Source organism: Zea mays, chromosome 1 (assembly GCF_902167145.1).
Source record: "Zea mays cultivar B73 chromosome 1, Zm-B73-REFERENCE-NAM-5.0, whole genome shotgun sequence".
Classification (NCBI taxonomy): domain Eukaryota; kingdom Viridiplantae; phylum Streptophyta; class Magnoliopsida; order Poales; family Poaceae; genus Zea; species Zea mays.
Window position 1 is genome coordinate 57,007,252 of NC_050096.1, and position 27,978 is coordinate 57,035,229.

General features: G+C 43.9%; 1 protein-coding gene, 1 long non-coding RNA gene and 1 pseudogene across 2 annotated transcripts; all 3 read left to right on the plus strand.

Moving 5' to 3' along the window:
- LOC109941090 (uncharacterized) lies at positions 1-2,677 on the plus strand (annotated as a pseudogene).
- LOC103644640 (uncharacterized) lies at positions 1,151-1,990 on the plus strand. The gene is made up of 4 exons (XR_002266667.1): positions 1,151-1,242; positions 1,418-1,505; positions 1,617-1,734; positions 1,902-1,990. It is a non-coding gene; the product is annotated as an uncharacterized lncRNA (long non-coding RNA).
- Positions 2,678-14,496: 11,819 nt separating the features above from the next.
- LOC100283117 (TPR domain containing protein) lies at positions 14,497-18,322 on the plus strand. Its single transcript, NM_001156019.2, has 2 exons — positions 14,497-15,941; positions 16,107-18,322. The coding sequence occupies exons 1-2, from the start codon at positions 14,628-14,630 to the stop codon at positions 16,278-16,280; spliced, it is 1,488 nt and encodes a 495-aa protein (NP_001149491.1). The 5' UTR covers positions 14,497-14,627; the 3' UTR covers positions 16,281-18,322.
- The last annotated feature ends 9,656 nt before the right edge of the window (positions 18,323-27,978 follow it).

Here is a 27,978-nt window from a genome sequence, read left to right on the forward strand (position 1 = left end):
GATAGGTAGATAGAAAGGAAAGGAATGGTTCGCGGTGGTGGAGCGCTTTTGTGTGTTCCGCTCGGGGGTTTGCCGATCCGCCCCTTCCTCCTCTCCTACCCCTCTGCTCCGCGAACAACGTGCTCCTTCCCTGCCGCGATACGGCTCCTCGCCACACGCGCTCCTTGACAATGGCGTTCCAGATGACCGCGTCCCCCAAATCCCTCCCTGCCTCATCTGCCTTTCCATCGCCGCGTGGCCTCGACAGTGCGCAGACTCTCCTTCCCCGCGGCGCCCAAATCCCGCCATGGTCGAGAGCTTCCTATTGCGGCGCCTTCCCATCGCCTCCTACGCCCAGCCGCAACCGCAGCCGGCGGCAGCGCCCGGCTTCGACTTCCTCAGTGAGGTCTACGGCGCCGCCTCGTTCGCCGGGCCCAATGCTGGTGACTATGGCGGCGAGATGGGGTTCCTTGACATCGTCGAGCCCAAGGCAGCATCAGCGACACTGGTGGACGGCGCCACGGGCCTCGGGGCCTGCAAGGTGGAGCCCGGCCTGGCGAAGAGCGGCGGCACGTTCGGTGCTGGCGCTGGTGCCGCGCCGCCGGCGGCCTTGGCGTCCAAGAAGAAGAGGGTCGAGGGGATGCTGTCCAAGAACCTGATGGTCGAGCACCGCCGCCGCAAGCGCCTCAACGACCGCCTCCATGCTACGGTACGTCATGCCCAAGATCAGCAAGGTGAGATTGAGAATGACAAAAAAAACCTCTCCTTTTTCCTTGGCTCTTGTGTCTCGTCGGCATTTGCAAAGAACAAACAAAGAAGCAATTCACTCTATATCTATATATGGCAGCTGTATATCTATATATGGCAGCTGGGCTGATGAGATGTGAAATATATGTGGTGGTTTCGGTGTGGGAGGACCGCGAAAGGCGATGCCTTTCAGCAGCATGATCCAGGAGATGAAGGGCAAGATCGGCGCCATCTCGTTGCGCGGCGTGCTACGGTTCCGGCTGGGGGGCCACGCCGGGGCCGGGCGAGCGCCGGCAGCCGAGCCGGACGAGGCGTCGCGGGAGGGCTGCTGGGCGCAGTTGCCTTTCGAGCTTCTACGTATGGTGCTGGTCAGGGTCGAGGACCAGGAGCCACGGTGGCCGGCCCGCAGCGCCATCGTGGTGTGCGCCTGCGTCTGCCGCTGCTGGAGGGCCGCCGTCAAGATTGTGCGCGTGCCGGAGGCTTCTGGGAAACTCACCTTCCCCATCTCTCAAGCAGGTTGTTTTGGTTCCCTCTCACCAACTCTGAACCCGAATACAAAATTATGATTTTGTCACTCACACACTTTGCTATTATGCCATCTGTGTGTGTATGATTTGTTTAGGTCTGAAATTCTGTTCATCGATTTTATTCGGGTTTTATTAACTTGCAATTTCAAATCTGTAACCTGCAGCCTGGCCCAAGGGATGCCCCTCTCAAATGTTTCATCAGGAGGGACCGGGCTGCTCAGTCGTATTCTCTGTGCCTTGGAGTCACTGATGGTATGCTCTTTTCACCCTGTATGTATGCAATGCCTGTTGGGCAAACACGACGTGGATGTGATCATCGTCGATGGGGTGCTTTTCTCTCTCTCTCTTGCTCTGCAGGGTTAGCTGATGATGGGAAATTTCTACTTGCTGCACGCAAATGTCGTAGGCCCGCATGCACTGAATACCTAATCTCGCTTGATGCGAAGAACACATCGGCTGGTTCCTACATTGGCAAGCTAAGGTGAGCATTCAAGAAAGCGTCTAGAAATTGTAACTTGTTTCGTGTGTAAGATAAAAAGTATCAAATTATGATAGAGACCTTGGTTTAAAATTTTCTTATCTGTTAATCAGATCAAACTTCTTGAGAACAAAGTTTACCGTCTATGATGCTCATCCACCTTGTGCCAGAGCTGCGGTTTCAAAGGGGTACATGATCGGCTCAGCCCAAGTTTCTCCTGGGGTACCTGCTAGGAATTATATGGTTTCTCACATTTCTTACTAGGCGACTTTGGGTTCTAGGTATGGCAAGACATTTTTTATTCTTCCAATGTTAGGTTCAAGTTTCTTTCCAAGGAAACGTCCAACTATGAATACACACCATCATGTGAATACATTTCCACCCCCTTGAGAATTACAGTTTCAATGGGAAATGCTGCTAAACTTTTTTCCTACTGATTATTATTGCATCCCTATTTTTATACTATTAATCTAAAAGGATGTCTGAGTTTATGTCAAGCTAATAATTTATGCGGATTTAAAGCCATATATATTGGAATAGTTATATTCCAGGACCTGCCGGAGAGGATCAAGCTGCTGCAGGAAGAGATCGGGCAGTAGCAGGAGGAGGCGCCGGGCATGCTCAGCGTTTTCCGGGACCTCAACCCCGACGAGATGGTGGCCAGGAACACCCCAAGGTACGTGAAGAAGCTGCTGCTGGCCTACTGCTACTGCTATTGGGGGAAATGTGAGGGCTGAGATGCTGCTGATGGCACCTGCAGTCCGACGTGGTGCGGAAGGAGGGCGGCGACACCCGGGTGGAGATCTACTGTGCCGCGTGCACTTCAACGGTGATGGCTCGTGGGATGTGATTAGGGATGGTAATGGAATTGTCTCTTCACAATTTCTTTGAGCCCTTAATTAATTTTAGTTCAAAAATGAATAGAAATAGAACCTGATTCTAATCCGATCTAATCCTCAATTTTATAGTGTAAAATTTATAGCCCGTTACTACCTATATGTGATTGAGAATTTAAGATTTGTGGATTTGACTTCTGACCAGTTGTTGTATGTTGTCCCGTTACTGAAATCATGGGAGAGGACTCAAGAAAAAATCTAACTACAGGGTACATACAACAGATACTTATCAATATTGCTAAAAAAGATTAGATTAGTGTATGGTTGTCAACATATTTGCCTACCATTCAAATTTTTATATTGAGCCTTTAGAAATAATTTGTGCGATAATATAATGTTTGTTTCATATTAGTTTATTTTATTTGAGTGGACGTATTTATATAATATTATATATTTATATCGTCAATACAATATTAGTGTTATTGTGATATTTTTGTAACACGAATTTTACATATTATAGTGATGTTTGTTATTCTGTATCTGTGTTTTATATTATTTTTAACCCTCGTAGCAACGCACGGGCACATACCTAGTACATGTATATGGCATCTTGTTTTGAATGATTTATTACAAGAACCACAATGGTATAATCAAAATTTAACAATGTTTAATTTGTAAAATATAGATCTTTTAATTCACAGCATATCTTGATATCATTATATTGTTTGACTTTGGAGGCATGTGTTTGTAAGAGTACAACCTCAAGACAACGTCAAGTGAACCGAGGTGACAAACAAGATTGTAGCGGCCCACAAAGACTTCACAAGCATGTTGACCCATATGCGCTAAAGGAGTGTGACACGTGAGCAAAACACCAAACATATATCATTATGGACGGCTTGATATGATCTAGCCGTCGGCATATAACAACTTTCTAAAGGAGATTGGGACATGATAGACAAATCGTCCAATTTTTAGTTTAATATCTTTTAAAGAAAACAATTTACATCTTGATAGTCAAAAATCTCAATTTTGACTTTAGAGATCAACATTACAGCTCATAACAAGATTCATACTTTGGGGTCAAAGTCCATGACACCGAGATTATATTTAGTGTGACCACGTGGCATAGATGTTGCATTCACATAGCAGTACATTAGCACCAGGAGCCATGATGCCGAGGTCGACACCATGGCTCTTGACGACGAGCTTCAGTTCAAAATCTAGAACCCACTCCTTTGGTCACGTTTTTTCTTACTTGGAGTAGAGAGATGGCATAGGACGAGTGTGCTATGGCCAACGTGACTTTTGTAGATCTTTTCTTTCTTCTGTCTTCCCTTGTCTTGATGTGGTCGATCACCTTCGATCTCTGGTCTTGATGTCATCATTCGAGCTGGGGCATATAGTTAAGATAACTTGTAGATAAGAACATATTGTCAATAGGTAGATGGCATGGGACGAGTGTGCTATGGCAAACGTGGTCTGGTTGCTTTGTTAGGTTGGCTAGTTATCTTATAAACACATTTTTACGCCTATATGTATATGCAGATTCCATTGTGGACATTACTCCACAACTCATCACACTCAATCAAAGAACCAAATCAAGCAGTTATCATAAGAACAGGCATCCAAGCGTATAGATACCTACAAAAATAGTTTTGTTTTTGTTCCTAAGATTAGGTCTCCTATTCCTAAAGGTCACTTTAGGTACAGGATTTCAAAGTGTGAAATCCACTTTTGTCTTTAGAAGTGAAAAGATAAGACTAATCAGAGTAAAGCAACAATAGATGCGAAAAGATTGAGGTAAGTTTAGAAAGAATCTGAGTAGCAAAGGTAAGTAGGTAAGGGTTGTCCAGTTCTATCTAGGTTTGTCCTACAGTCAACATTCCTCTGATACCACTTCTGTCACACCGGGATTTATGGGACCAAACTCGGGCGCGAGCCACATGTTTGCTAGGACTAAGTCTCACACATATGATGACTCATGGTACAGAAACGAATGTCGCATCTTCACTATATAATAGGAGTTCTATACAAAATATCTAAATAATTACATCATATGAAGACAACGATCTAGCAACCAAAGTTGACTAGGAGACGACGGCCTAGGCCACTCACGAACTCATCGCAGCATCCTTCATGCGCCTCATCCTATGGTACATGTCCTTGACCTAGGGGATGTGAGTACAGTAAGGGTGAGCTCACATACGTTTATCGCTCAACAAGTTGTGGGGAGTAATGTGCATGAACTCACCAAAGGTGGGAGCTCATGTGAAGTGTAAGGCTCAGCAAAGAGGATGGTTAAAGCTGAGCATTGCTTTAAAAGTTGGTCAAAATTTGATTAGAAGTTACTAAGTATAAGTAGATACCAACCTAATTAAATATGATATCATAATTAATAATAACACCAGCGATGCAGTGCATATGATAAATTAAGTTTAATTCCATAAATTAATCATGTGAGAGTCATGAGTCGCTCTTGACCGTGAGCACGGCTAATATACCAGTTTTACACTCTACAGAGGTTGCACCCTTTACCCACAAGTCATGTATCCCATCTAGCCATGGTTTGCAAGGCCCTTAGACACTTCCGAGGTGAATGGCTAGAGATCCACTATGAGGCCTTTACAAAGTTCCACTAGCTTCAGAAAACCCGCTACAGTTCCTAAGAAGGGCAATATAGGAATCCCTTGTCCGAAAAGCCATCGCAGCATGATCGACCCGAGAACTTTCCTATATGTAGCTCCTCTATCGCTCTTGCTCCTTTTGGGTAAGGTATTCCTCCACTAGCTTTCCTAATTAGTCAGTCAAGGGTGTCACATTCCACCCTTGTGGTAGCACGGATATCTCAAGTTAAGCTCCATGTTCCAATTAACATAATAATCTTGTCATGAACAATAATTAAAACTACAACATGACTATAACATGATCATAATATAACATTAATTTCCCAAAACTAGGTAGAGCAATAGCAAAACTACCCAACAGTTCAGTGGCAAACAAGGTGTGGGATGAACAATGCTAGGGAAGCCTATTAGGTCCCATCAAATTAACCTGAGCATGTCACAGTGATTAACATAAACATTATTAGGTAAAGAAGAGTGATCAAGGGCACAACTTGACTTAAACTTGAGATCCCCAGGTACCAACTTGGTCTTCAAGTGACTCGTAACCTCGCTCCTACTCATAGCAATACAAACAAACATGGTATAGGCAAAATTAACATCACACCAAACAAAAGAAAAAACTGTATAATAATGTTATATGTTTCGTTACGAGATCATAGGTTCGAGAACCACTAAATTCGAAGTTACGGTTATATAGTTATGATTTTCTAAAGGTTTAAGTGTTAGATATAGAACAAATTAAGTGCATAATTTTAACCTATGTTTCATAACAAAATAAGGTTACCAGATGATAAACAACATTAATATGAATTTAATGCAACTGGAATGGATCAAAAAGGAGTTAAAATGAATTAATTACGAATTAAACAAGATTCTCTAATTATTTCTATACTCTAAATCATTTTCTATACTATTTTATTCAATTTATTTGTTCTCTGGGTTGCGCGCGTTATTACCAGAAAGTTTAGGGTCCAAATCATAAATATCGGGACTCGATTCTAATTGTTTTCTAACTGGTGGGGGATGACGGGTTGATTGCCTAAAACACTAAGGTCTCTTTTGCAAATCTGGCTCGGCGAAGGGGTATCCTTTATCCCTAGGCATTGGATAATGCCTGACGGTACAGATTAGATTGAATCCTACGAGATCTCGGCCACTCGATTCTCAATCAACGTTCAGGATTTTAAATGATTGGGTGAACCCTGGCGTGCACGATCCCAATCCAACGGCGCGCGGCAATGCCCCCAAACCGGTATCCCTCATTTTAATCACGACCATCCATTCACAGATCGACGGTAGACACCTGATTTCCTACCTCCCATTCTATTCGTCAATACTTAGGCCAGCTATGGTTCGGCCAACGATGACGGCGGCTGGCGCGCACAGGCCAGCACCGAAGGTGATGGTGAGGACTGAGGACAAAGCATAGTGCGGTCCGTGATATTATCTGTTCTCCAACGCAACACATCGGTACCCCGGACGCTCCCCCGGCTTCACGACGCGATGCGCACGCACGGTGCAGAGGAGGTGAAGTTCCAGCTGCCATTGGCCGCGACGAAGCTCCTCCGATGCGCGTGGGGGTAGCAGGACTCCCAGCGGCCGAAGAGGACTCGAGTTCATCTGAGGCGGCGGTCTTCTCTCGCTCCCTCCTTCTGCCATAGCGACGACGGAAATCCTTCCTCACACGGCCTGGCGTGGTGGTGGTCTCGACGTGGCTTAGGCTGCCCGCAGCGGTAGCCGCGCGGCGCCCCCTTCCCTTATATGGCGGCCACAGGGACGTCCCTATGCGCGTGTTAGCAGAATTTGCAGGTAAAGGAAGACCAGTAGGAAGATAGGAGGAGAAGGAGAAGCTGTCGTATAGAACTGGAGAGTTGGTACAGAATGAGTTTGTTATGCTTTTTCTGATTTCTCTCCTTTACCAGCTACTCCCCTATAACCTCCAGCGTTACCCCAACTTAGAGCACACGTTCACACATTCCGGCCACATTCGGCCCACCAGACGCACAGCGTCTTACACACGCCAATCCGGCCCAAACACCTTCACGCTTGCCTTCCTCGCTCTTGTTCCCCTTCTAGTTTCCACATCAGCAGGAACCCGAGCTCTTTTATCTCCTTGCTTTGGTGCATCCATCCTCACATTCCCCCCTGGAAGAGACACTGCTTGTCCCCAAGCAGGTGCAAATGGAAAGTTATGTCGCAGGGCAATAGCATCCTCCCATGTAGCTAAGGATTCTGGCATGGCCGACCACTTCACCAGCACTTGTGATTTACCTTCAGAATCCAGCCGGCGTTGCAGTATGGCTTCGGGAACCTGAATGTCAACCATCTCTCCCGGTAGCTGAGATACCTGCACTGCCGGACCCACTGCTTTTTTCAGCTGAGATACATGAAAAACAGGATGAATGGAAGATGAAGCTGGCAGTTGCAAACGGTAAGCAACAGTTCCCACTTTAGCCACTATGGAAAAAGGGCCGAAATATTTAAAAGCCAGCTTTTGGTTCGCGCGGGGAGCCAAAGAGGATTGCACATACGGTTGGAGCTTCAGAAAGACTTGGTCCCCCACAGCAAACGACCTTTCAGAACGCCCTTGATCAGCTTGTTTCTTCATCCTCAGCTGAGCTCTGGATAAATGTTGTTGGACCAGCTCAGACATCACTGTTTTATCTTGCATCCATTGAGCCAGAGATGGAACAGGACATGCAGCATTGGCATCCACACCAAAGTGTTTAGGAGTATACCCATACAGTACCTCAAATGGGGAGAAACCCAAGGACGAATGCCAACTGCAGTTATACCAATATTCCGCCAAGTATATCCAATCCACCCACTTAGAAGGGCAAGCGTGTACAAAACAGCGCAAAAACGTTTCCATACACTGATTGACCCTTTCAGTCTGTCCATCGGATTGTGGGTGATATGCACTACTCATATTTAAGGACACTCCAGCTAGTGAGAACAAGGATTTCCACAACTGACTGGTAAAAATTCTATCCCTGTCAGACACAATTGCCAGAGGTAACCCATGAAGTCTATATACTTGCTGCATAAAAACTTTAGCTACTATCGCAGCAGTAAAGGGGTGTTTGAGAGGAACAAAGTGGCTGAATTTAGAAAATTTATCCACCACCACCAGCACACAATTTTTGCCTCCTGACATGGGTAAGCCCTCAACAAAATCCATGGAAATAGTTTGCCATGCCCCACTAGGAACTGGTAGAGGTTGGAGAAGCCCAGGATATTTAGATCGGTCAGGTTTAGCTTGCTGACAAGTAGTACAAGCGGCCACAAAATTTTGAACGCACTTCCGCATACCAGGCCAGGAAAACAATTGCTTCAGTCTGTGGTATGTTACTGGGAACCCAGAGTGACCTCCCACTGCAGAGCAATGCATGGCTGTCATCACAGTGTGATGTAATGTGACATTGTTGCCTAACCATATTTTCCCTTTGTACCTGAGCAAACCATCATGCAATTCGAAGTCAGGCACGGCCACGGGGTTGAGAGATAACTTGGCCAAAAGTTCCTTGGACTCAGTGTCGTCCAAATACCCATCCAGGACTGCTTGGCACCACTGTGGTTTTAGTACTGAAATTGCACAACACTGGCCATTATCCGGGGCCCTTCGAGATAAAGCATCAGCCACCCTATTATCTGACCCTGGTTTGTACACAATCTTATACTGCATGCCAAGTAACTTGGTAAACACTTTTTGTTGCCAAGGCGTATTGAGTCTCTGCTCATTCAAGTGGATGAGACTTTTCTGGTCAGTGAAGATCAGAAATTCCCCATGCAGCAAATAAGGTCTCCATTGCTCAACTGCCAGCAAAATAGCTAAATATTCTTTCTCATATGTGGACAAGCATTGTGTCTTAACCCCCAATGACTTGCTGATGTATGCCAAAGGGTGCCCATCCTGTAACAACACAGCTCCAACCCCATTCTTACAAGCATCAGTTTCAATACAAAACTGTTTGGAGAAGTTAGGTAGAGCCAAAACTGGGGCAGTGCTTAGGGCCTTTTTAACTGTGGAAAATGCTAACTCCTGCTCAGCAGTCCACACAAACCACACACCCTTCTTAAGTAAGGCAGTGAGAGGTTTAGTAATCAAAGCAAACTGCTTGATAAACTTCCTATAGTATCCTGCCAAACCTAAAAACTTCTTAGCTCCTTGAGATTGGTGGGAGAAGGCCACTGTAAGACTGCTTCAACCTTAGACATATCAGTTGACACCCCAAGTTCACTGATTATATGTCCCAAATAAGAAATTTGCCTCTTAGCAAAAGAACATTTAGAGGGCTTCACATGCCAATGATCTTGACGCAGAATAGTCAAAACTGCTGTCAAGTGAGCCACATGATCATCCAATGTGTGACTGTACACAAGAATATCATCAAAAAATACAATGACACATTTACGAAGTAGTGGGGCCAAAGATGTGTTCATAGCATTCTGAAAAGTCCCAGGGGCACCTGATAATCCAAAAGGCATAACCAAGAATTCAAAATGACCGTGATGGGTCTGAAAGGCTGTTTTATGTTCCTCTCCTTGCTTCATCCTCACTTGGTGGTAGCCCGAAATCAAATCCAGAGTAGAAAACCAACTTGCGCCTGACAACTCGTCCACTAGCTGATCGAATATGGGAATAGGAAATCTACTCTTTAGTGTTAAGGTATTTAAATACCTATAGTCCACACAAAATCGGAAAGATCCATCCTTCTTTTTGACTAATAAAACAGGAGAGGAAAAGGCAGACGTGCTAGGTCTGATTAACCCTTTTTGTAACATTTAAGTCACCTGATGCTCAATTTCATCCTTAAGTGCTGGTGCAAACCTATAAGGTCGAATATACACCGGATGAGCCCCTGCAATGAGAGGAATACTATGATCACAGTTCCTGACTGGTGGTAACTCCACAGGTGGTGACATCACACCAGCAAACTGTTGTAGTAATGCAGTAATAGCAGATGGTAATTCTGGTGCAGATGTATTAATGGAAGAATCATCAACCTCAGTAACATGTATAAGGAATTTTTCCTCCACTCCTTTGGACAAGCCTTGCAAGAGTATGGGTTCTCCCTGGTATGGTATCAACATCCATTTCTGACACCAATGGACCTCCATAGGACTGAACTGTTCTAACCAGTCCATACCTAGGATAATGTCATAGACAGCCAGGGGTAAAATCTTTAGATCCATCTGGAACTGGTAATGGTGAATAGACCAGATGGCTTGGATGATCGAAGTCTGACACAACATTACTTCTCCATTCGCCACTCTGACCTGAATGGGGGCAGTACTCTCCTCTGGTAGATGAAGCTTAGCCACCAATTGTTGGCTTACAAAGGAATGAGTGCTACCCGAATCAATAAGTATGCTGACATCTTGATCCTTTAAACGACCTCCTAGTTGCATAGCTCTTTTAGCCTTACCACCTGACACTGCTTCAAAGGAAAGAGCAGAAAACACATGCTCCTCTGGAAGTACTTCTGACTCTTCTCCAGAAGCTGATTCTTCAGGCTCGAACAACTCCCAGACTTCCTGTATGGCCTGAAGCTGGACAGTAGTCGCACAGGTATGTCCCTTATGCCATTTCTCAGCACACTTATCACACAGGCCTCGAGCACGCCTGTAGGACCTAAGTGCTCCCATTCTATCAACCATAGTCTGAGGAAGGGGCCCTGGGCGTTGATCTGCAGGCACTGCCTTGTCTGCTGTTGGTGGTAGGGTGTTCTTGACTGAAGGTTTGTTCCACAGATTGCCATCAAACCGACGAACTTCCTTACGCTTCATCGGTTCCGAAACTTCTTCCTGTAACGTGGCCAAGGTACAAGCAGTGTCGAGGTCTGGAGGTCGTTGTAGCATTACGACAGCACGAATATCCTCCCTCAGGCCTTCCATAAACCGAGTTGTGAAATATAAGGGATCAAACACTGACTCATAAGCTGTTAATTGATCAACCAGGACACAAAATTTCTCAATATAGTCAGCCACCGTTGTCGTCTGCTTAATACGAAACATCTGGCGCAACAGGGACTGATGTTGATCCTTGCCGAACCTGTCCAAAAGCAGCTTACAAAACAACTGCCATGGCAGAGGCTGATAGCGACGCTCAATGGACTGAAACCAACAGGCAACCAGTGGGGAGAAATGCATTTTAGCCACTTTAACCCAGGAGGTCTGATCCACACTATACATATCAAAATATACTTCACAGCGAGAAATCCAAAACTGGGGATGAGTACCATCAAACAATGGGAATGAAATTGTGGGTAACTTGCCCGTAGAATGATGTGTAGGGGCAGAATCAAAACCTCCAACCCCACCCAAATCACCAGGAGTACTAGAGAGCATATGATTCGGAATAACTGGGGGTGAGTGGAAGTTGTGCATACCCTTGCCCGAGCCCGGCATGAAGGTCGTCACTGATCCGTACCCCGGGTCACGAATCTGGTTCTCCTCGTTGCCCTTCAGACGGAACGACGGCTCGGCCTCAGGACGGAGCAGGAGACCTGAATCCCCGGTTTGCGGATCCATGAAGGAGCGATCCCATTGCTTGTTGAGTTTCCTCAACTCGAGCTTGACATCTTCCAAGGCGGAATCCACCTTGGGTCTCCACGCCTCCAACTCGGCAGTCGAGTTCTCGAGCGCGCCCAAGCGCTCCTCCTTGATGGCGACCACCTCCGAGAACCGCTGTTCCCACTTGGCATCCAGTGTCGAAATTTTTTTCTCCATCTCGTCGAGGATGAGTTTGGTGCTCGCATCCATGGCTCCTTGACGCTTCTGGAAACGGGTGAAATAATTGTGGCTGGGAACTGGATCCAGCTTGTAGCCCGGCTAGGAATCGAATACCTCTGATACCAGATTGTTAGCAGAATTTGCAGGTAAAGGAAGACCAGTAGGAAGATAGGAGGAGAAGGAGAAGCTGTCGTATAGAACTGGAGAGTTGGTACAGAATGAGTTTGTTATGCTTTTTCTGATTTCTCTCCTTTACCAGCTACTCCCCTATAACCTCCAGCGTTACCCCAACTTGGAGCACACGTTCACACATTCCGGCCACATTCGGCCCACCAGACGCACAGCGTCTTACACACGCCAATCCGGCCCAAACACCTTCACGCTTGCCTTCCTCGCTCTTGTTCCCCTTCTAGTTTCCACATCAGCAGGAACCCGAGCTCTTTTATCTCCTTTCTTTGGTGCATCCATCCTCACAGCGCGCAGCGCAGTCCCCTGAAAGGCTCTCTACGCAGCGTGCTTCCGCGGCTCTCCTCTCCCTCTGTTTTTTGTACGGCGGGTTATTTAATAGATGAAGAAAAAATGTAATAAATGATGAATAAAGTTGGATAGTGATATTTTATAGATGTAGTGGGGTATAGGGGGAGAATATAGGGGGAACCGCTGCGGGAGATGGAAAAGTAGGGGATGAAATGTTGATGATGTGACGTAAAAAAATGATATAGGGAAAAAAAATTAGAGGTAACCGCTGCGGACAGCCTTACTGGATGGATCAGAGGGGGTAGCCTGGTAGCGGGGCCCGCTTTTATATGGCCGAAGTTCGGGTCTCCAGCCAGCGAAGGTCCAAGGAGGGTTTCAACGACCGGCGTCAGATCGTAACCACCCCGGCGAGTTTGCAGCGTTTAGTTTTGGGGAGGAAATATCTAGCGGGCGGGACCCACTCGGCAGCGACTAACAAATGAGGGCACACGATGGGGTGGCTGACGCATGGGCCCTATGGTCGGCACACACATCTGATGGAGGCGGGCTGAGCTGATCAAAAAGGGAGAATGGGCCGGGGGCTGGGCTTCTGGTGTTTGGGCCAACAGATTTCGGCTTATGACGCAAGTTTGTGCAGTTCCTTTTTCTCTTTTCATGTTTCCTATTTCCACTTTTAGTCTTCAAATTTAAATTCAAACTTGGTTTTGGATTTCAAATTCAACTTAATGCACACCCAAAATCCAGTATGGACGCACATACATATATATTTGGTTATTATTTTACTTATTGTTACATGCTTTTAAGTGAATGCTCCAAAACGTATAATAAAGAACAAATCACATATTCTTCATTATTCAAAAGTATCATTTTTAAATGTGTAGTCAAATTAAAGTTATATATATATATATAATTTCAAGCTTACTACCTATTTAGTTTAGCAGAAATAAAATCTTCACCAAGATTTACTTTTAGTTCAAATATTTTTAAGGAGTTGCTTTAATTATAAATTTATAATAAATAAATTGAAAGTGTTTATTTTACTTATTGTTCCATAGTTTTAACTTGAATCTTTAGTTTCCAGTTTTGGATCTAAATTTTAAGCTACTGAGCTTTTGATATTACTATTTATTTACTTTAGGTAAATATACGAGAAAGGAATATATTATTAATTAATTTTTTAACTCAAATATTTTTTTTGAAAAAAACTTATATCAATCCCCATATAAAATTTTGGATGTTACATCTGTAAGTCAAACATTTTTAGAAATTTTGTAACTTTAAAGTATAGCTACTTAACTCTAAGGCCCTGTTTGGGAGGGCTCTGGCTCCTCTAAAACTGGCTCCAACAGCGGCTCTTTTAAAAGAGCAGCTTCTCTACCGGAGCCGATGTCTTTTACAAATCATTTGACAAAACAGTGACTCCCAAACACTTTTTTAATTTATTTTATAACTCAAATGTCCAAAGTGCTATTGGACATTTACACAAACACTTCGTGTGCGCCTTCGCACGCGTTCTTCACGGCCACACCTCCTCCTCAAGCTTCGGCAAGGAATCCCAACTGCAGCGGTGATTGCAAGTAACAAAAATCAAATCTGCGAATAAACCAGGCCAAATCAAATCACCTTGTGTTGTCGCCCTCCCACGTCGGTACCGCTTGTGCCTGCCGACTCCGCGCTCATGCTACTGTTTGGCGGCGCGCACGCTCGTGCAGTCTCCACGCTCGCCAGAGATGGTCATCACGGAGCCGGTTAGAGCCACTTTTTCGGGCTCCGGCTCTCGGCCCTCAAACTAGCTCCTGCTCCCAGTGTGGAGCTATTTTCACCATGCCGTTTGGGAGGGCTCCGACGAGGAGCCAGAGCCGAAGCCGGCTAGGAGCAGTATCAAACGGGGCCTAAAGTTTTATGAAGCTGAGCTGATTTTGCCAAACACCCGCTTAGGATTGATCAGCTGAAGGCTGAAGCTCATTACAGCCGGTCGCCACTCACCAGGCAAGCGCCGCAAGCTTTCCATTCCAGCGCGCACGCGGACGCACCCGCCGCGCCACCTACCATCGTGCGTGCCAGGCTGCCCGCGTCCGCTCGGGCCTTTTCCCGAAGTGGACAGATACTCAGATACCCCAACGGAGGGGAAAGGAAAAAAATCAAACGAGAAGGAAGCCACCGCTCCCCAATCGCCTGCTTGCCTTCCCATCCTCCTCGTAGATCTCCGGCACCGGGCACCATGAGCTCCTACTCCGGCGACCGCTCCTCCTCCTCCTCCTTGCGCCCCACCAACACCTCCTTCGACTCCTACAAGTTCGACTTCGGCATCAACTCCTCCCGCTCCTCCGGCTCTCGCCCCCTCCGCGACCAGCGGCCGGGCGCGGCTACCAACCCTCCAACGAGGCCCGCCACCGGCGCCACGTGGATGCACCAGCCCGCCAGCGCCAAGCCGTCGTGGACCCACCAGCCTTCCCCCGCCGCGGCGTCGGCGCCCACCATGGCGGGGCCTGGATCCGGGCCAACCTCCATGGTCGGCGACATCTTTGGCCGGAGCTGGTCCTCCGCCGCGCCCTCCTCTGGGTTCGGCATCCCTCAGGCCAACAACCCCGGCCTCTTCAGCGATCTCCTCGGCTCCGCGCTCGGCTCCTCCCGCTCCCAGTCCAACGCGCCGCTCAGATCCGCCGCCGCGCCACAGGCATCCAGGCCAGCCGGTGAGAAGCCCAATGTCAACGCTAGCAGCTCTCCCTTCTCGATGGGCGGCATGGCGGGCGCGCTCCCGAAAACTACGGGAGCACCGATGGGCTCCGGTGGATACGGCGTTGGTGGCCGGCCGATGAAACCCGTGGGCATGGCCGCGACGGCTGCTGCGCAGCCGATGGGGCAGCAGAGGGATCCATTTGGCTCAATAGACCCCTTTGCCGCAAAGCCTGGGTCCATGAACGCGGTGAAGCAGGCCAATTCGGTCAAGCCGGATCAGGGATTTGGAGCTTTCCAGGGTGTGAATTCCAGTGTCGCTGCTGGATTTGGGAGCTTCCAGAGTACTGATGCTGGATCTGGTGGTTTCCAAAGCGCTGGCACGACCACACCTTCTAACTTTACACCACCGCCAGCACCAGCTTCAATGCCTACTCCTGTGTCTGCAGCAGTTAACTCAAGCATGGATCCTCTGGATAATCTTTTTGCTTCAACCACAAGTGCACCGACTGCAGCTGCCGCTAGTAATGGTGACAGTGGCGGTGACATGTTTGGTGAGATGGATGGTTGGGTCGATGTGGAGGCAGAGTTTGCTGGTGGTGATAGTGGTGGCACAACCACAGAGCTGGATGGCCTGCCACCGCCACCATCCGGATTGACAATATCAGCTGCCAAGGCCAAAGGGATGGATAGCTACAAGGGAGGGCAGTATGCTGATGCTATCAAGTGGTTGTCATGGGCTGTTGTTCTAATTGAGAAATCAGGGAAAGATGCTGACATTGTTGAGGTGTTGTCTTCAAGAGCTTCTTCATATAAGGAGGTTGGTGAGTACAAGAAGGCCATCACTGACTGCTCGAAGGTATTGCATTTTCCTGTAGACGTATTGATTTGTCTGAAAGTGCACTTTGATTAATATGATGGCCTATTTGGAATGATATGCTTGTTGCTAGTAAGCTTGAGTGATGGTACACAAATGTGTTCAGAGTTTTAGTAACTTTATGGTTATCTGTTATCTTCTGTGCAGGTGCTGGATCAAGATAAGGATAATGTCTCAGTGCTAGTGCAGCGTGCTCTCCTTTATGAAAGCACAGAGAAATATAGGCTTGGTGCCGAGGACCTGCGTTTGGTTCTGAAGATTGATCCTACAAATAGGCTTGCCAGGAGTACAATTCACCGCCTGAACAAGTTGGCTGACTAGTGATGTCTTTCTAGCGCCCTGATGTAATATTGTACTACCACTGTACTGCATCCTTCTCACATGAGATATTGAGATCTGTGAGTTATTTGAACTCTTTAGTCTTTATTACTATACTTGTGGCTTTGGGGGAATAGTTTGCAATTGTGTTGTTATAAAGTATGAAATACGAATTTACATACAATATATTTTTTATTTGTATAATCTACATCATGTATCAAATTATCTTGAAAGCTATTACTCTGCGGCATGTATTCTGTACCATTTTGCTAGAATTCCCATGGTTTTGATGGGAATCATCAGGCATGCAATGTTTAAACAACATAAGGTATTGATACAACCTTAAGATTGAAAGTATTATGATATTGGCTTTTGCATTGCAACATGGTGAAACTTTGGACTTGTCTAGTAGAATGATCATTAGTAGTTACTAGTGTCATTTGAACATTTCCTGTCTGCTTGTCACACTTGTTTATGCTGAGTGGAGTTTATATTCTGGTGGTTTGCACCTTGAATCTTCAGCTATCTCATTCCAAGATGCAATTGCACATCTACCCATGAATCATCTTAGTAATTTTACCTTTGGTGTCCTTTTCTGTTTGGCTATTGGTTAATATTTGAACTTCCTAGTATTCATGATGTTTCTGGTTATCTGTTTATAATTTGTGTGTTCATTTTACCCCTTAGTTATACTAAGTAGGAAAGCGGCTCCAGCAGACCAAGTCTTTTCTTTTTTATTGTTATAGGTGTATAATGTTCCATATTTCTAGTATTACTGTATGGATGAAGATTCTTTCTGGTTACATCTGTTATGAGTTCATTTTGGCTGCAGGACCCAAATATACAGACAGTGTTTACAAGTTAATTGTAATTGTGATTAGTCAACCTAATTGGTATCTTGAAGTTGATAGGCTATTAGGTTTGCCTAGGTTCCTCGTTGTCTGCTTAGTCAGTCAATAAATTGTGACTAGGTTGTTGTGGGTTTGCCTAGGTGACTAGGTTGTTGTGGGTGGGTCTGATCAATTGGGATTTGAGGTGAGTTATTAGGCTGCCAATCTGGACCAGTAGGGTAGGATATACAAGTCACAAGAGAGGGGAGCCTCCAGAATCAGAACTATGCTGTCACATGCTCCACTCTGATGTCTGCTTCAAACTGTTGCCTGATCCCTTAAAGCGCTGTCGAAAACCTTACCCAAGTTGCTGCCGGCTGCTGTCACTATCTCTGCCGAGTGCCCTTTCTCAAGCATTGTGTAATCCATGTCCGCTTCAAACTTCTGCAGTCCCGCTATAGGGATTGCAAGATGAACTCTCCTCAGACTGAGTGTGCCCCCAGCCTCCTTTAGATTTTCTTGCCAAGCATTATAGCCTTTACTTGATGGCTTGATGCTCTGTTGTCTGAGATTAATCGAGACTAGTCGCCTTGTCGGTGCCATGATGACTAGAATTGACTAGATAATTTACAAACCTCGAGTCCACAGGTACAAAGTTGAGCAATATATGCTCAGTGCAACATTGATTTCAAGAAGGATCGTGTGGCTTCTCAATTCTATTTTATAATAATCATCAGTGTTTGTATCAAAGTTTCTAAGTCATTTGTTGTAAAAAAATATTTGAGTCTTGATTTTTTTTTCAGCTCTAAAAAGTAACACAATTCAACATTTCCTTATTTTTCTCATTCATAAGGCTAGAATAGTTCTATGCTAATTTTAATCTGTAGGTTTATTTTACCTTCATTGAGGAGGAATCTCCAAATCAGAGAGTATCCATATGATTGATGACACCTTTTAGATGTTATAAACGTTGATTTGGTTTTTTTAAGGAAACAACAAAAACTCGTTTATATGGGAGAGTAGCCTGTAGTTGTATCAACTGAGGTTTAACCGAGTGGGGCAAGTCATCCGTCCATTCTCCCTAAACCCTGTACTCGGCACATTAAGAATGTGTTTTTTTTCCTTTACCTTTGGTGAGTAGACTAAAAAAATCAACTGCCAGTCGAAACAGTATGGAACATTTGTCATGGAAATGGCCATAGTTTGAGGTTCTGCCAACTACATTTCAAGAAGGTTTCTTGTGAATCTTTCGGAATTTGATTGTGTGATCCTTGAGTTCTTGAATCTTCAGGATGTCTATAATAATTCTTGAAAAAGAGATTTCCTTGATAATCATAATTGCTGATGGGGAAAAGGGTCAACCATAATTGCTGCCCTGAAGATAATATAATTTAATCCTAGCTTCGTTAGACCTTAATAACAGGCACACTGTACACTGCCCCTTTGTCGATTTGTGGTTTCAGAATAGCCATGGAGTTAAGTGTTTATTCAGCTGTTTACTGTGGTTCCTATTAATATTTCTATCAATCGGCGAGACTCCATATTTCTAGGCAATTTGTTACAATTTACAAGGGGCCACAGTCGAACTGATTGTACATGCTACCCTACAATGTATTTCTCGTCCTACTCTGGCCCTGTTTGGCATTGGAAAAACAGCTTACCTGAGAAACTGGTGAAGAACAGAGTTTAGATTGAGAAGCAGTTGAAATGGTAAGCTGATGTAGCCTTGTTTGATACAGATTCTGTTTAAACTTGTGAAAAGCTCTAAAATAAGCCGTGCCAAAACATCGCCTCTGATTTATACTCATGAGATAGGCCTTTGCCGGCGTTCATTTGCATTGTCTTCAGCACATGGAATGACGTTCTTTTGGCACCTCCAGCAGTTAAATGATTACTTCTCAAATGATTTTTTTCACGTTATCCAGAACTAATGTAGTCTTTAGGGCAGTTCCAATGGGTAGTTTCCATAGCATTAATCAGTGTGTCAATATGCTGATGTGGCATTGGAACTGAGGAGAGAGAAATGTTTCTTATTCAAACTATGTCTACACAACCAATACCAATACTGATAGATTTATAATGAGAGAGAAGGTAGTGATTGTATGAAAAATTAATTTGAAGAGCCATCTCCATGTGAATATAGTTTTCAAGCGTTGTATGGACATTAATTTATAAGTATAGAAACTATCTCATGATTTCATGGTTGAGACTGCCCTAAGGGTAGCCTCAAGGTCAGTTTCATTCTGGTTTCATCCATATTTAGTGGCTGTTTAGATTTCCTCTAAATTTTAGAGCTAAAGTTTCAAACAAGTTCTAAAATTATCTTTAAACTCTAGCTCATCTCGTACTAGAGCTAAAAAATAAGCTAGAATGCTCTAAAATTTAGAGAAGTGGATCTAAACACCTTAATAGTTTGTTACATAAGCATTTTTTTAATGATATGTCATTTAAAAAAAATTGAATGTGATAATTTTTTAAAATAAGAGAGGATAATTGAGTTCCACGAAAATGGAACCCTGTTGGAATTAATTGTTTATGAAACATGAGAATGAAATCATGCATTGAGGTTAGTTATTTATCCCTATTTTATTATTATTGTATCTGCCATGTTATTTTTGAAAACAATGTCATCAAACTCTTCACTAAGAATAATTTAAGTAAATACACATCATCCAAAACTAATTAATGTGATCTTGGCCTGTTTGTTTCCCTTCATTCTGAGGAATTGTAATCTAACTAATATAGTAGGTTATTTTTTTAAAATTGTGACATTTCACGATTTTTCAAAGTTTATATATAAGTCTATCTCAAATTCATAATGTGAGAGATGGAAATTGATTCTATAGATTTATATGCTACTTTTATAATGTACAATTTATAGCACCTCTTCTACTTACTTCTATATATTTACTTCTATATAGTATAAATGTAGTGTATATCTCTCTCTCGTATGATTAGGATAATATACAAGCAAATTGCATATACAAATATATTAACTTAATTAATTAGTTTGTGTATAGATTATAATTATTAAAACGGAATTCAATTCCAATGAAATAAACGGGGACTAAAGAAAATTAAGAAAGATAACTTGAGGAAATACATGTGCAAATGACTAGCTTAGCATGAAGAGTCAGCCCTTCTTTCTCTCCATTCTGCATCGGAAAAAAAATGTGGCATAGATTTAACTAGCTAGCACTACATATTCTCTCCTTTACATCGAGAAAAAATATGGCATGGATTTAATTAGCTACCGAGGCGGTCTTAGCATCTAGCTTTGACTGATGTTTGACGCATGCCAAATCATATGGCGTCATGCCGTCATACAGAGAAAGCACAATGTCTTATCATTTGGTGATGTGTTTTGATCGCTTAGAAAATTGAGCATTTTAAAGATTAAATTAATATTCTAAAACAATCACTATATAATTCACGCATAGAAAATAAAAACATGATTATATAGTTGATTATATTTATCTTAAATAAACTCATCATTACTCGTAGAGTCGTAGTAGAGGTTGCTTTAGTCTGATCGAAGATGGGTTCACATAGTTGTTGAAGTCTGTAGACGCTGTAGTACATGTTAACTCGGTGCGTCGTCGTATGATCGCTGCCTAAAAACCCAATTTGCCCCAACCCATATCAGTTCTTCAGCAGAGCAAGGTTTCAAAGACACTCCTCTTCTTGTCGTCATCATCACACCAACGTCAGGGTTGAAGGAGCTTGAGATCATACAACATCGAGGACTTTCTTGTCTAAAATCCTAACTCATAGTAGATTGGTTGTTTCTCGTTCCTTTAGGAGAGAACACCCTCTCTATTATATAGGATGATAGACACATGATTATTATGCACAAAAGAATAGGAAAATGATCTGATGGATCCTGTTTTAAACTTGTCACACAAGATAAGGCAAAGTTGAAAACATGAGTGAACCTTTAAGTTTTATTCTTGGAATTATTGTTAACAAAAGTATATAATAAAACTCAACAATAGGAAATATTGTTAAAGAAATTGTACAATAAACTCTAAGGCAATAAAAATATTGTTAAGAAAATTGGACAATAAGCTCCAACAAAGATCCACAAAGATCTGGAATGCACAACATGACCTAGTACCAAATATCTTTAAGTGTTGTTTATATATTGAAAGTCGCCTAGAGGGGGGTGAATAGGCGGAATCTGAAATTTACAAACTTAAGCACACACTACAAGCCGGGGTTAGCGTTAGAATTAAATTCGAGCCCGAAAGAGAGGGAAAACAAATCAACAAAGAAATAAAGCGGATAAACACGGTGATTTGTTTTACCGAGGTTCGGTTCTTGCAAACCTACTCCCCGTTGAGGTGGTCACAAAGACCGGGTCTCTTTCAACCCTTTCCCTCTCTCAAACGGTCACCTAGACCGAGTGAGTCTTTCTCTTCAATCAAATGGGACACTAAGTCCACTACAAGGACCACCACAACTTGGTGTCTCTTGCTTTGATTACAAGTGAGTTGGAAACAAGAATAGAGGAAGAAGAAAAGCAATCCAAGCGCAAGAGCTCAAAAGAACACAAAAGTCTCTCTCTTAGTCACTAATTTGTTTGGAGTGATTCCGGACTTTGGAGAGAATTTGATCTCTTTGTTTGTGTCTTGGAATGAAGTCTATAGCTCTTGTATGAGGTTTGATGGCTGAAAACTTGGATGCAATGAAGTGTGGTGGTTGGGGTATTTATAGCCCCAACCACCAAAATGACAGTTGGTGAAGGCTGCTGTCGTATGGCGCACCAGTCTTTGTCCAATTGTTTGTGTTGGGCAATTCAACCACCAAAATCATTTAGGAAAAGGTGTGAGCCTATTTCCCTTTCAATCTCCCTCTTTTTGGTGATTGATGCCAACACAAACCAAAGCAAATATATATAAGTGCAGAATTAAACTAGTTTGCATAAGGTAAGTGCAAAGGTTACTTGGAATTAACCAATATACATTTTATAAGATATGCATGGATGCTTTCTTCATTTTTAACATTTTGGACCACGCTTGCACTACATGTTTTGTTTTTGCAAAATCTTTTGGAAATTCTTTTCAAAGTCTTTTTGCAAATAGTCAAAGGTAAATGAATAAGATTTCGAGAAGCATTTTCAAGATTTGAAATTTTCTCCCCCTGTTTCAAATGCTTTTCCTTTGACTAAACAAAACTCCCCCTCAATGAAATTCTCCTCTTAGTGTTCAAGAGGGTTTTAGATATTAATTTTGAAAGAGGTCATACCAATTTGAAATTATATCAAAAATAAGATATCAATTGAAAAACTTCTTTAAATTCAAATTGAAAGACTATACTTTTTTTGAAATTGGTGGTGGTGCAGTCATTTTGCTTTGGGCTAATACTTTCTCCCCCTTTGGCATGAATCGCCAAAAACGGAGTCATTAGAGCCCTTTTACTTTCTCTCCCCCTTTGGTAAAGAATATATGAGTGAAGATTATACCAAATTGGAGAGCGATGCGGAGTGACGACGAAGGATGAATAATTCGATGGAGTGGAGTGGAAGCCTTGTCTTCGCCGAAGACTCCATTTCCCTTTCAATCTATGACTTAGCATGAAATACACTTGAAAACCATATTAGTCATAGCAAAGAAAGAGAGATGATCAAAGGTATAAATGAGCTATGTGTGCAAAACATCAATCAAAATTCCTAGAATCAAGAATATTTAGCTCATGCCTAAGTTTGGTAAAAGTTTTCTCATCTAAAGGCTTGGTAAAGATATCGGTTAATTGTTCTTTGGTGCTAACATATGCAATCTCGATATCCCCCTTTGTTGGTGATCCCTCAAAAAGTGATACCGAATGGCTATGTGTTTAGTGCGGCTGTGCTCAACGGGATTATCCGCCATGCGGATTGCACTCTCATTATCACATAGGAGAGGAACTTTGGTTAATTTGTAACCATAGTCCCTAAGGGTTGGCCTCATCTAAAGCAATTGCGCGCAACAATGGCCTGCGGCAATGTACTCGGCTTCGGCGGTAGAAAGAGCTACAGAATTTTGTTTCTTAGAAGCCCATGACACCAGAGATCTTCCCAAGAACTGGCAAGTCCCTGATGTGCTCTTTCTATCAATTTTACACCCTGCCCAATCAGCATCTGAATATCCAATTAAATCAAAGGTGGATCCCTTGGGGTACCAAAGACCAAACTTAGGAGTATAAACTAAATATCTCAAGATTCGTTTCACGACCCTAAGGTGAACTTCCTTAGGATCGGCTTGGAATCTTGCGCACATGCATATGGAAAGCATAATATCCGATCGAGATGCACATAAATAGAGTAAAGATCCTATCATCGACCGGTATACCTTTTGATCTATGGATTTACCTCCCGTGTCGAGGTCGAGATGCCCATTGGTTCCCATGGGTGTCTTGATGGGCTTGACATCCTTCATCCCAAACTTGGTGAGTATGTCTTGAATGTACTTCGTTTGGCTGATGAAGGTGCCCTCCTGGAGTTGCTTGACTTGAAATCCTAGAAAATACTTCAACTCCCCCATCATTGACATCTCGAATTTTTGAATCATGATCCTACTAAACTCTTCACAAGTAGATTTGTTAGTAGACCCAAATATAATATCATCAACATAAATTTGGCATACAAACAAATCATTTGCAATTGTTTTAGTAAAAAGAGTAGGATCGGCTTTGTCGACTTTGAAGCCATTAGCGATAAGAAAATCTCTTAGGCATTCATACCATGCTCTTGAGGCTTGCTTGAGCCCATAAAGCGCCTTAGAGAGTTTATACACATGGTTAGGATACTCACTACTTTCAAAGCCGGGAGGTTGCTCAACATAGACCTCCTCTTTGATTGGTCCATTGAGGAAGGCACTTTTCACGTCCATTTGATAGAGCTTAAAGCCATGGTAAGTAGCATATGTGAGAGCACCTAGAGGGGGGTGAATAGGTGATCCTGTAAAAACTTGAAACCTAATGCCACAAAACTTGATTAGGAGTTAGCACAATAAAGCCAAGTGGCTAGAGAGGAGTTCTTGCAAAACACAATAACCACAAGAAGATCAACACAGATAGGCATAGTGGTTTATCCCGTGGTTCGGCCAAGTCCAACACTTGCCTACTCCACGTTGTAGCGTCCCAACGGACGAGGGTTGCACTCAACCCCTCTCAAGCGGTCTAAAGACCCACTTGAATACCATGGTGTTTTGCTTTGTTTCACTATACCCCGCTTGCGAGGAATCTCCACAACTTGGAGCCTCTCGCCCTTACAATTTGATGTTCACAAAGAAGCACGGAAGTAAGGATGGGATGAGCAACTCACACAAGACACAAAATCAGAGCACAAACACGCACACGAGTCACAACTCGAGCTCACAATACAACCCCGAGAGTTCTCTACTCAAATGGAGCTCTAGTTGCTATCACAAAGAATCAAATGCGCGGAATTGGAGTCTTGGTGCTTAGGAATGCTTAGAGAATGCTTGGTATTGTCCTCCATGCGCCTAGGGGTCCCTTTTATAGCCCCAAGGCTGCTAGGAGCCGTTGAGAGCATTCCAGGAAGGCAATTCTTGCCTTCTGTCGACTGGCGCACCGGACAGTCTGGTGCACCACCGGACACTGTCCGGTGCGGATTTCTTTCCTGTTTTGGCGCAGCCGACCGTTGAAGATCCAGAGCCGTTGGCGCACCCGACACTGTCCGGTGCACACCGGACAGTCCGGTGCCCCCTTCTGACTGTTGGCTCTGCCACGCGTCACGCGCGGATTGCGCGGCCGACCGTTGGCTCGGCCGACCGTTGGCTCACCGGACAATCCGGTGCACACTTAGGCACTTGTGTTGGACACTTAATCACCAAAATACTTAGAAATGGCCCAAGGGCACATTTCCCTTTCAATCTCCCCCTTTTTGGTGATTTATGCCAACACAATAAAAAGCAACTAAAAGAAGTGCAACATCAATGCAAATGAAAACTCAATTTTGTTTTGATTTAAATTTGGCATATTTGGATCATTCTTTGCCACCACTTGGTTTGTTTTTGCAAATCAACCTCAATTTCCTATCTCTAAGTCAAACACACTTGTTCAGACATAAAGAGAGTTGTTCCAAGAGAAATTGATCGAAGATTTCAAAAATTCCCCCTTTTCCCCATAATTAACCATTCTCCCCACAAGAGGCCATCTTTTGACAAACGAGACAATAAGAGATTTTTGACAAATCAAAAGCTCTATTCTACTATTTTCAAAATTCTCAAGTGGTAGCTGATCCATTTGTTGCTTTGGCCTTATTTTCTCCCCCTTTGGCATCAAGCACCAAAACGGGATCAATCTTGGCCCTTTAACCCCATTGCCTCACCAAAATCTTCAACTAAGAGTAAAAAGGCAATAAGAGTACAAGGATGAACTTGGAATCAGTTACTCTTTCATCGGAGTGCAGTGGAAGTCTTGCATGGTCCAAGTCCACCTTTTCCCTTTCAAACCTCCTTTGAGACTAAATTAAGCAAACTCAAGCACACAGTTAGTCTCAAAGGGTCAAGTTGTAGCACATCTCCCCCTAAATATGTGCATCACTTGCAAATGGACTAGTGAGGTCCGGGGAGTGCTTGTACAACTTGAGCACCATAAATAAACAACAAAATGCATTAAGGAACATGATCAAGGCATAAAACATATGTATGCTATAAATCAATCCAGATTCCGCGAATCTAAGACATTTAGCTCACTACGCATCTTGCAAAAGGTCGACTCATCTAGAGGCTTGGTAAAGATATCGGCTAGCTGGTTCTCGGTGCTAACATGAAACACTACGATATCTCCCTTTTGCTGGTGGTCTCTCAAAAAGTGATGTCGGATGTCAATGTGCTTTGTGCGGCTGTGTTCAACAGGATTATCCGCCATGCGGATAGCACTCTCATTATCACATAGGAGTGGGACTTTGCTCAGATTGTAGCCAAAGTCCCTGAGGGTTTGCCTCATCCAAAGTAGTTGCGCGCAACACTGTCCTGCGGCAACATACTCGGCCTCAGCGGTGGATAGGGCAACTGAAGTTTGTTTCTTAGAACTCCACGACACCAGGGACCTTCCTAAGAATTGACACGTCCCCGATGTACTCTTCCTATCGACCTTACATCCAGCATAGTCGGAGTCTGAATATCCAATTAAGTCAAAGGTAGACCCCTTTGGATACCAGATCCCGAAGCAAGGCGTAGCGACTAAATATCTAAGAATTCGCTTCACGGCCACTAAGTGACACTCCCTTGGATTGGATTGAAATCTAGCACACATGCATACGCTAAGCATAATATCCGGTCTACTAGCACATAAATAAAGTAAGGACCCTATCATAGACTGGTATGCCTTTTGATCAACGAACTTACCTCCTTTGTTGAGGTCGGTGTGTCCATCGGTACTCATTGGAGTCTTTGCGGGCTTGGCGTCCTTCATCCCAAACCGCTTGATCAAGTCTTGTGTGTACTTCGTTTGAGAGATGAAGGTCCCATCCTTGAGTTGCTTCACTTGGAACCCAAGGAAATAGCTTAACTCGCCCATCATCGACATCTCAAACTTTTGAGTCATCACCCTGCTAAACTCTTCACAAGACTTTTGGTTAGTAGAACCAAATATTATGTCATCGACATAAATTTGGCACACAAAAAGATCACCATCACAAGTCTTAGTGAATAACGTTGGATCGGCTTTCCCAACCTTGAAAGCATTAGCAATTAAAAAGTCTCTAAGGCATTCATACCATGCTCTTGGGGCTTGTTTAAGTCCATAGAGCGCCTTAGAGAGCTTACACACGTGGTCGGGGTACCGTTCATCCTCGAAGCCAGGGGGTTGCTCCACGTACACCTCCTCCTTGATTGGCCCGTTGAGGAAAGCGCTTTTCACATCCATTTGGAACAACCTGAAAGAATGGTGAGTAGCATAGGCTAACAATATGCGAATTGACTCTAGCCTAGCCACAGGAGCAAAAGTCTCCTCAAAGTCCAAACCTGCGACTTGGGCATAACCTTTTGCCACAAGTCGTGCCTTGTTCCTTGTCACCACCCCGTGCTCGTCTTGTTTGTTGCGGAACACCCACTTGGTTCCCACAACATTTTGCTTGGGACGAGGCACTAGTGTCCAAACTTCATTTCTCTTGAAGTTGTTGAGCTCTTCCTGCATGGCCAACACCCAGTCCGGATCTAGCAAGGCCTCTTCTACCCTGAAAGGCTCAATAGAAGAGACAAAAGAGTAATGCTCACAAAAATTAACTAATCTAGAGCGAGTAGTTACTCCCTTGCTAATATCACCCAAAATCTGGTCGACGGGATGATCCCTTTGAATCGTCGCTCGAACTTGGGTTGGAGGTGCCAGTTGCGCTTCTTCCTCTATCACATGAACATCTTGTGCTCCCCCTTGATCACACGCCTCTTCTTGATGAACCTGTTCATCGTCTTGAGTTGGGGGATGTACCATTGTTAAAGAAGAAGGTGGATCTTGCTCCTTTTGTTCCAGTGGCCTCACATCTCCAATCGCCATGGTGCGCATTGCGACCGTTGGAATATCTTCTTCATCTACATCATCAAGATCAACAACTTGCTCTTTTGGAGAGCCATTAGTCTCATCAAATACAACGTCGCTAGAGACTTCAACCAAACCCGATGATTTGTTGAAGACCCTATACGCCTTTGTATTTGAGTCATAACCTAACAAAAACCCTTCTACAGCTTTGGGAGCAAACTTAGAATTCCTACCTTTCTTCACTAGAATGTAACATTTGCTCCCAAATACACGAAAGTATGAAACATTGGGTTTGTTACCGGTTAGAAGCTCATACGAAGTCTTCTTGAGGAGGCGATGAAGGTACACCCGGTTTATGGCGTGGCAAGCCGTGTTCACGGCTTCCGACC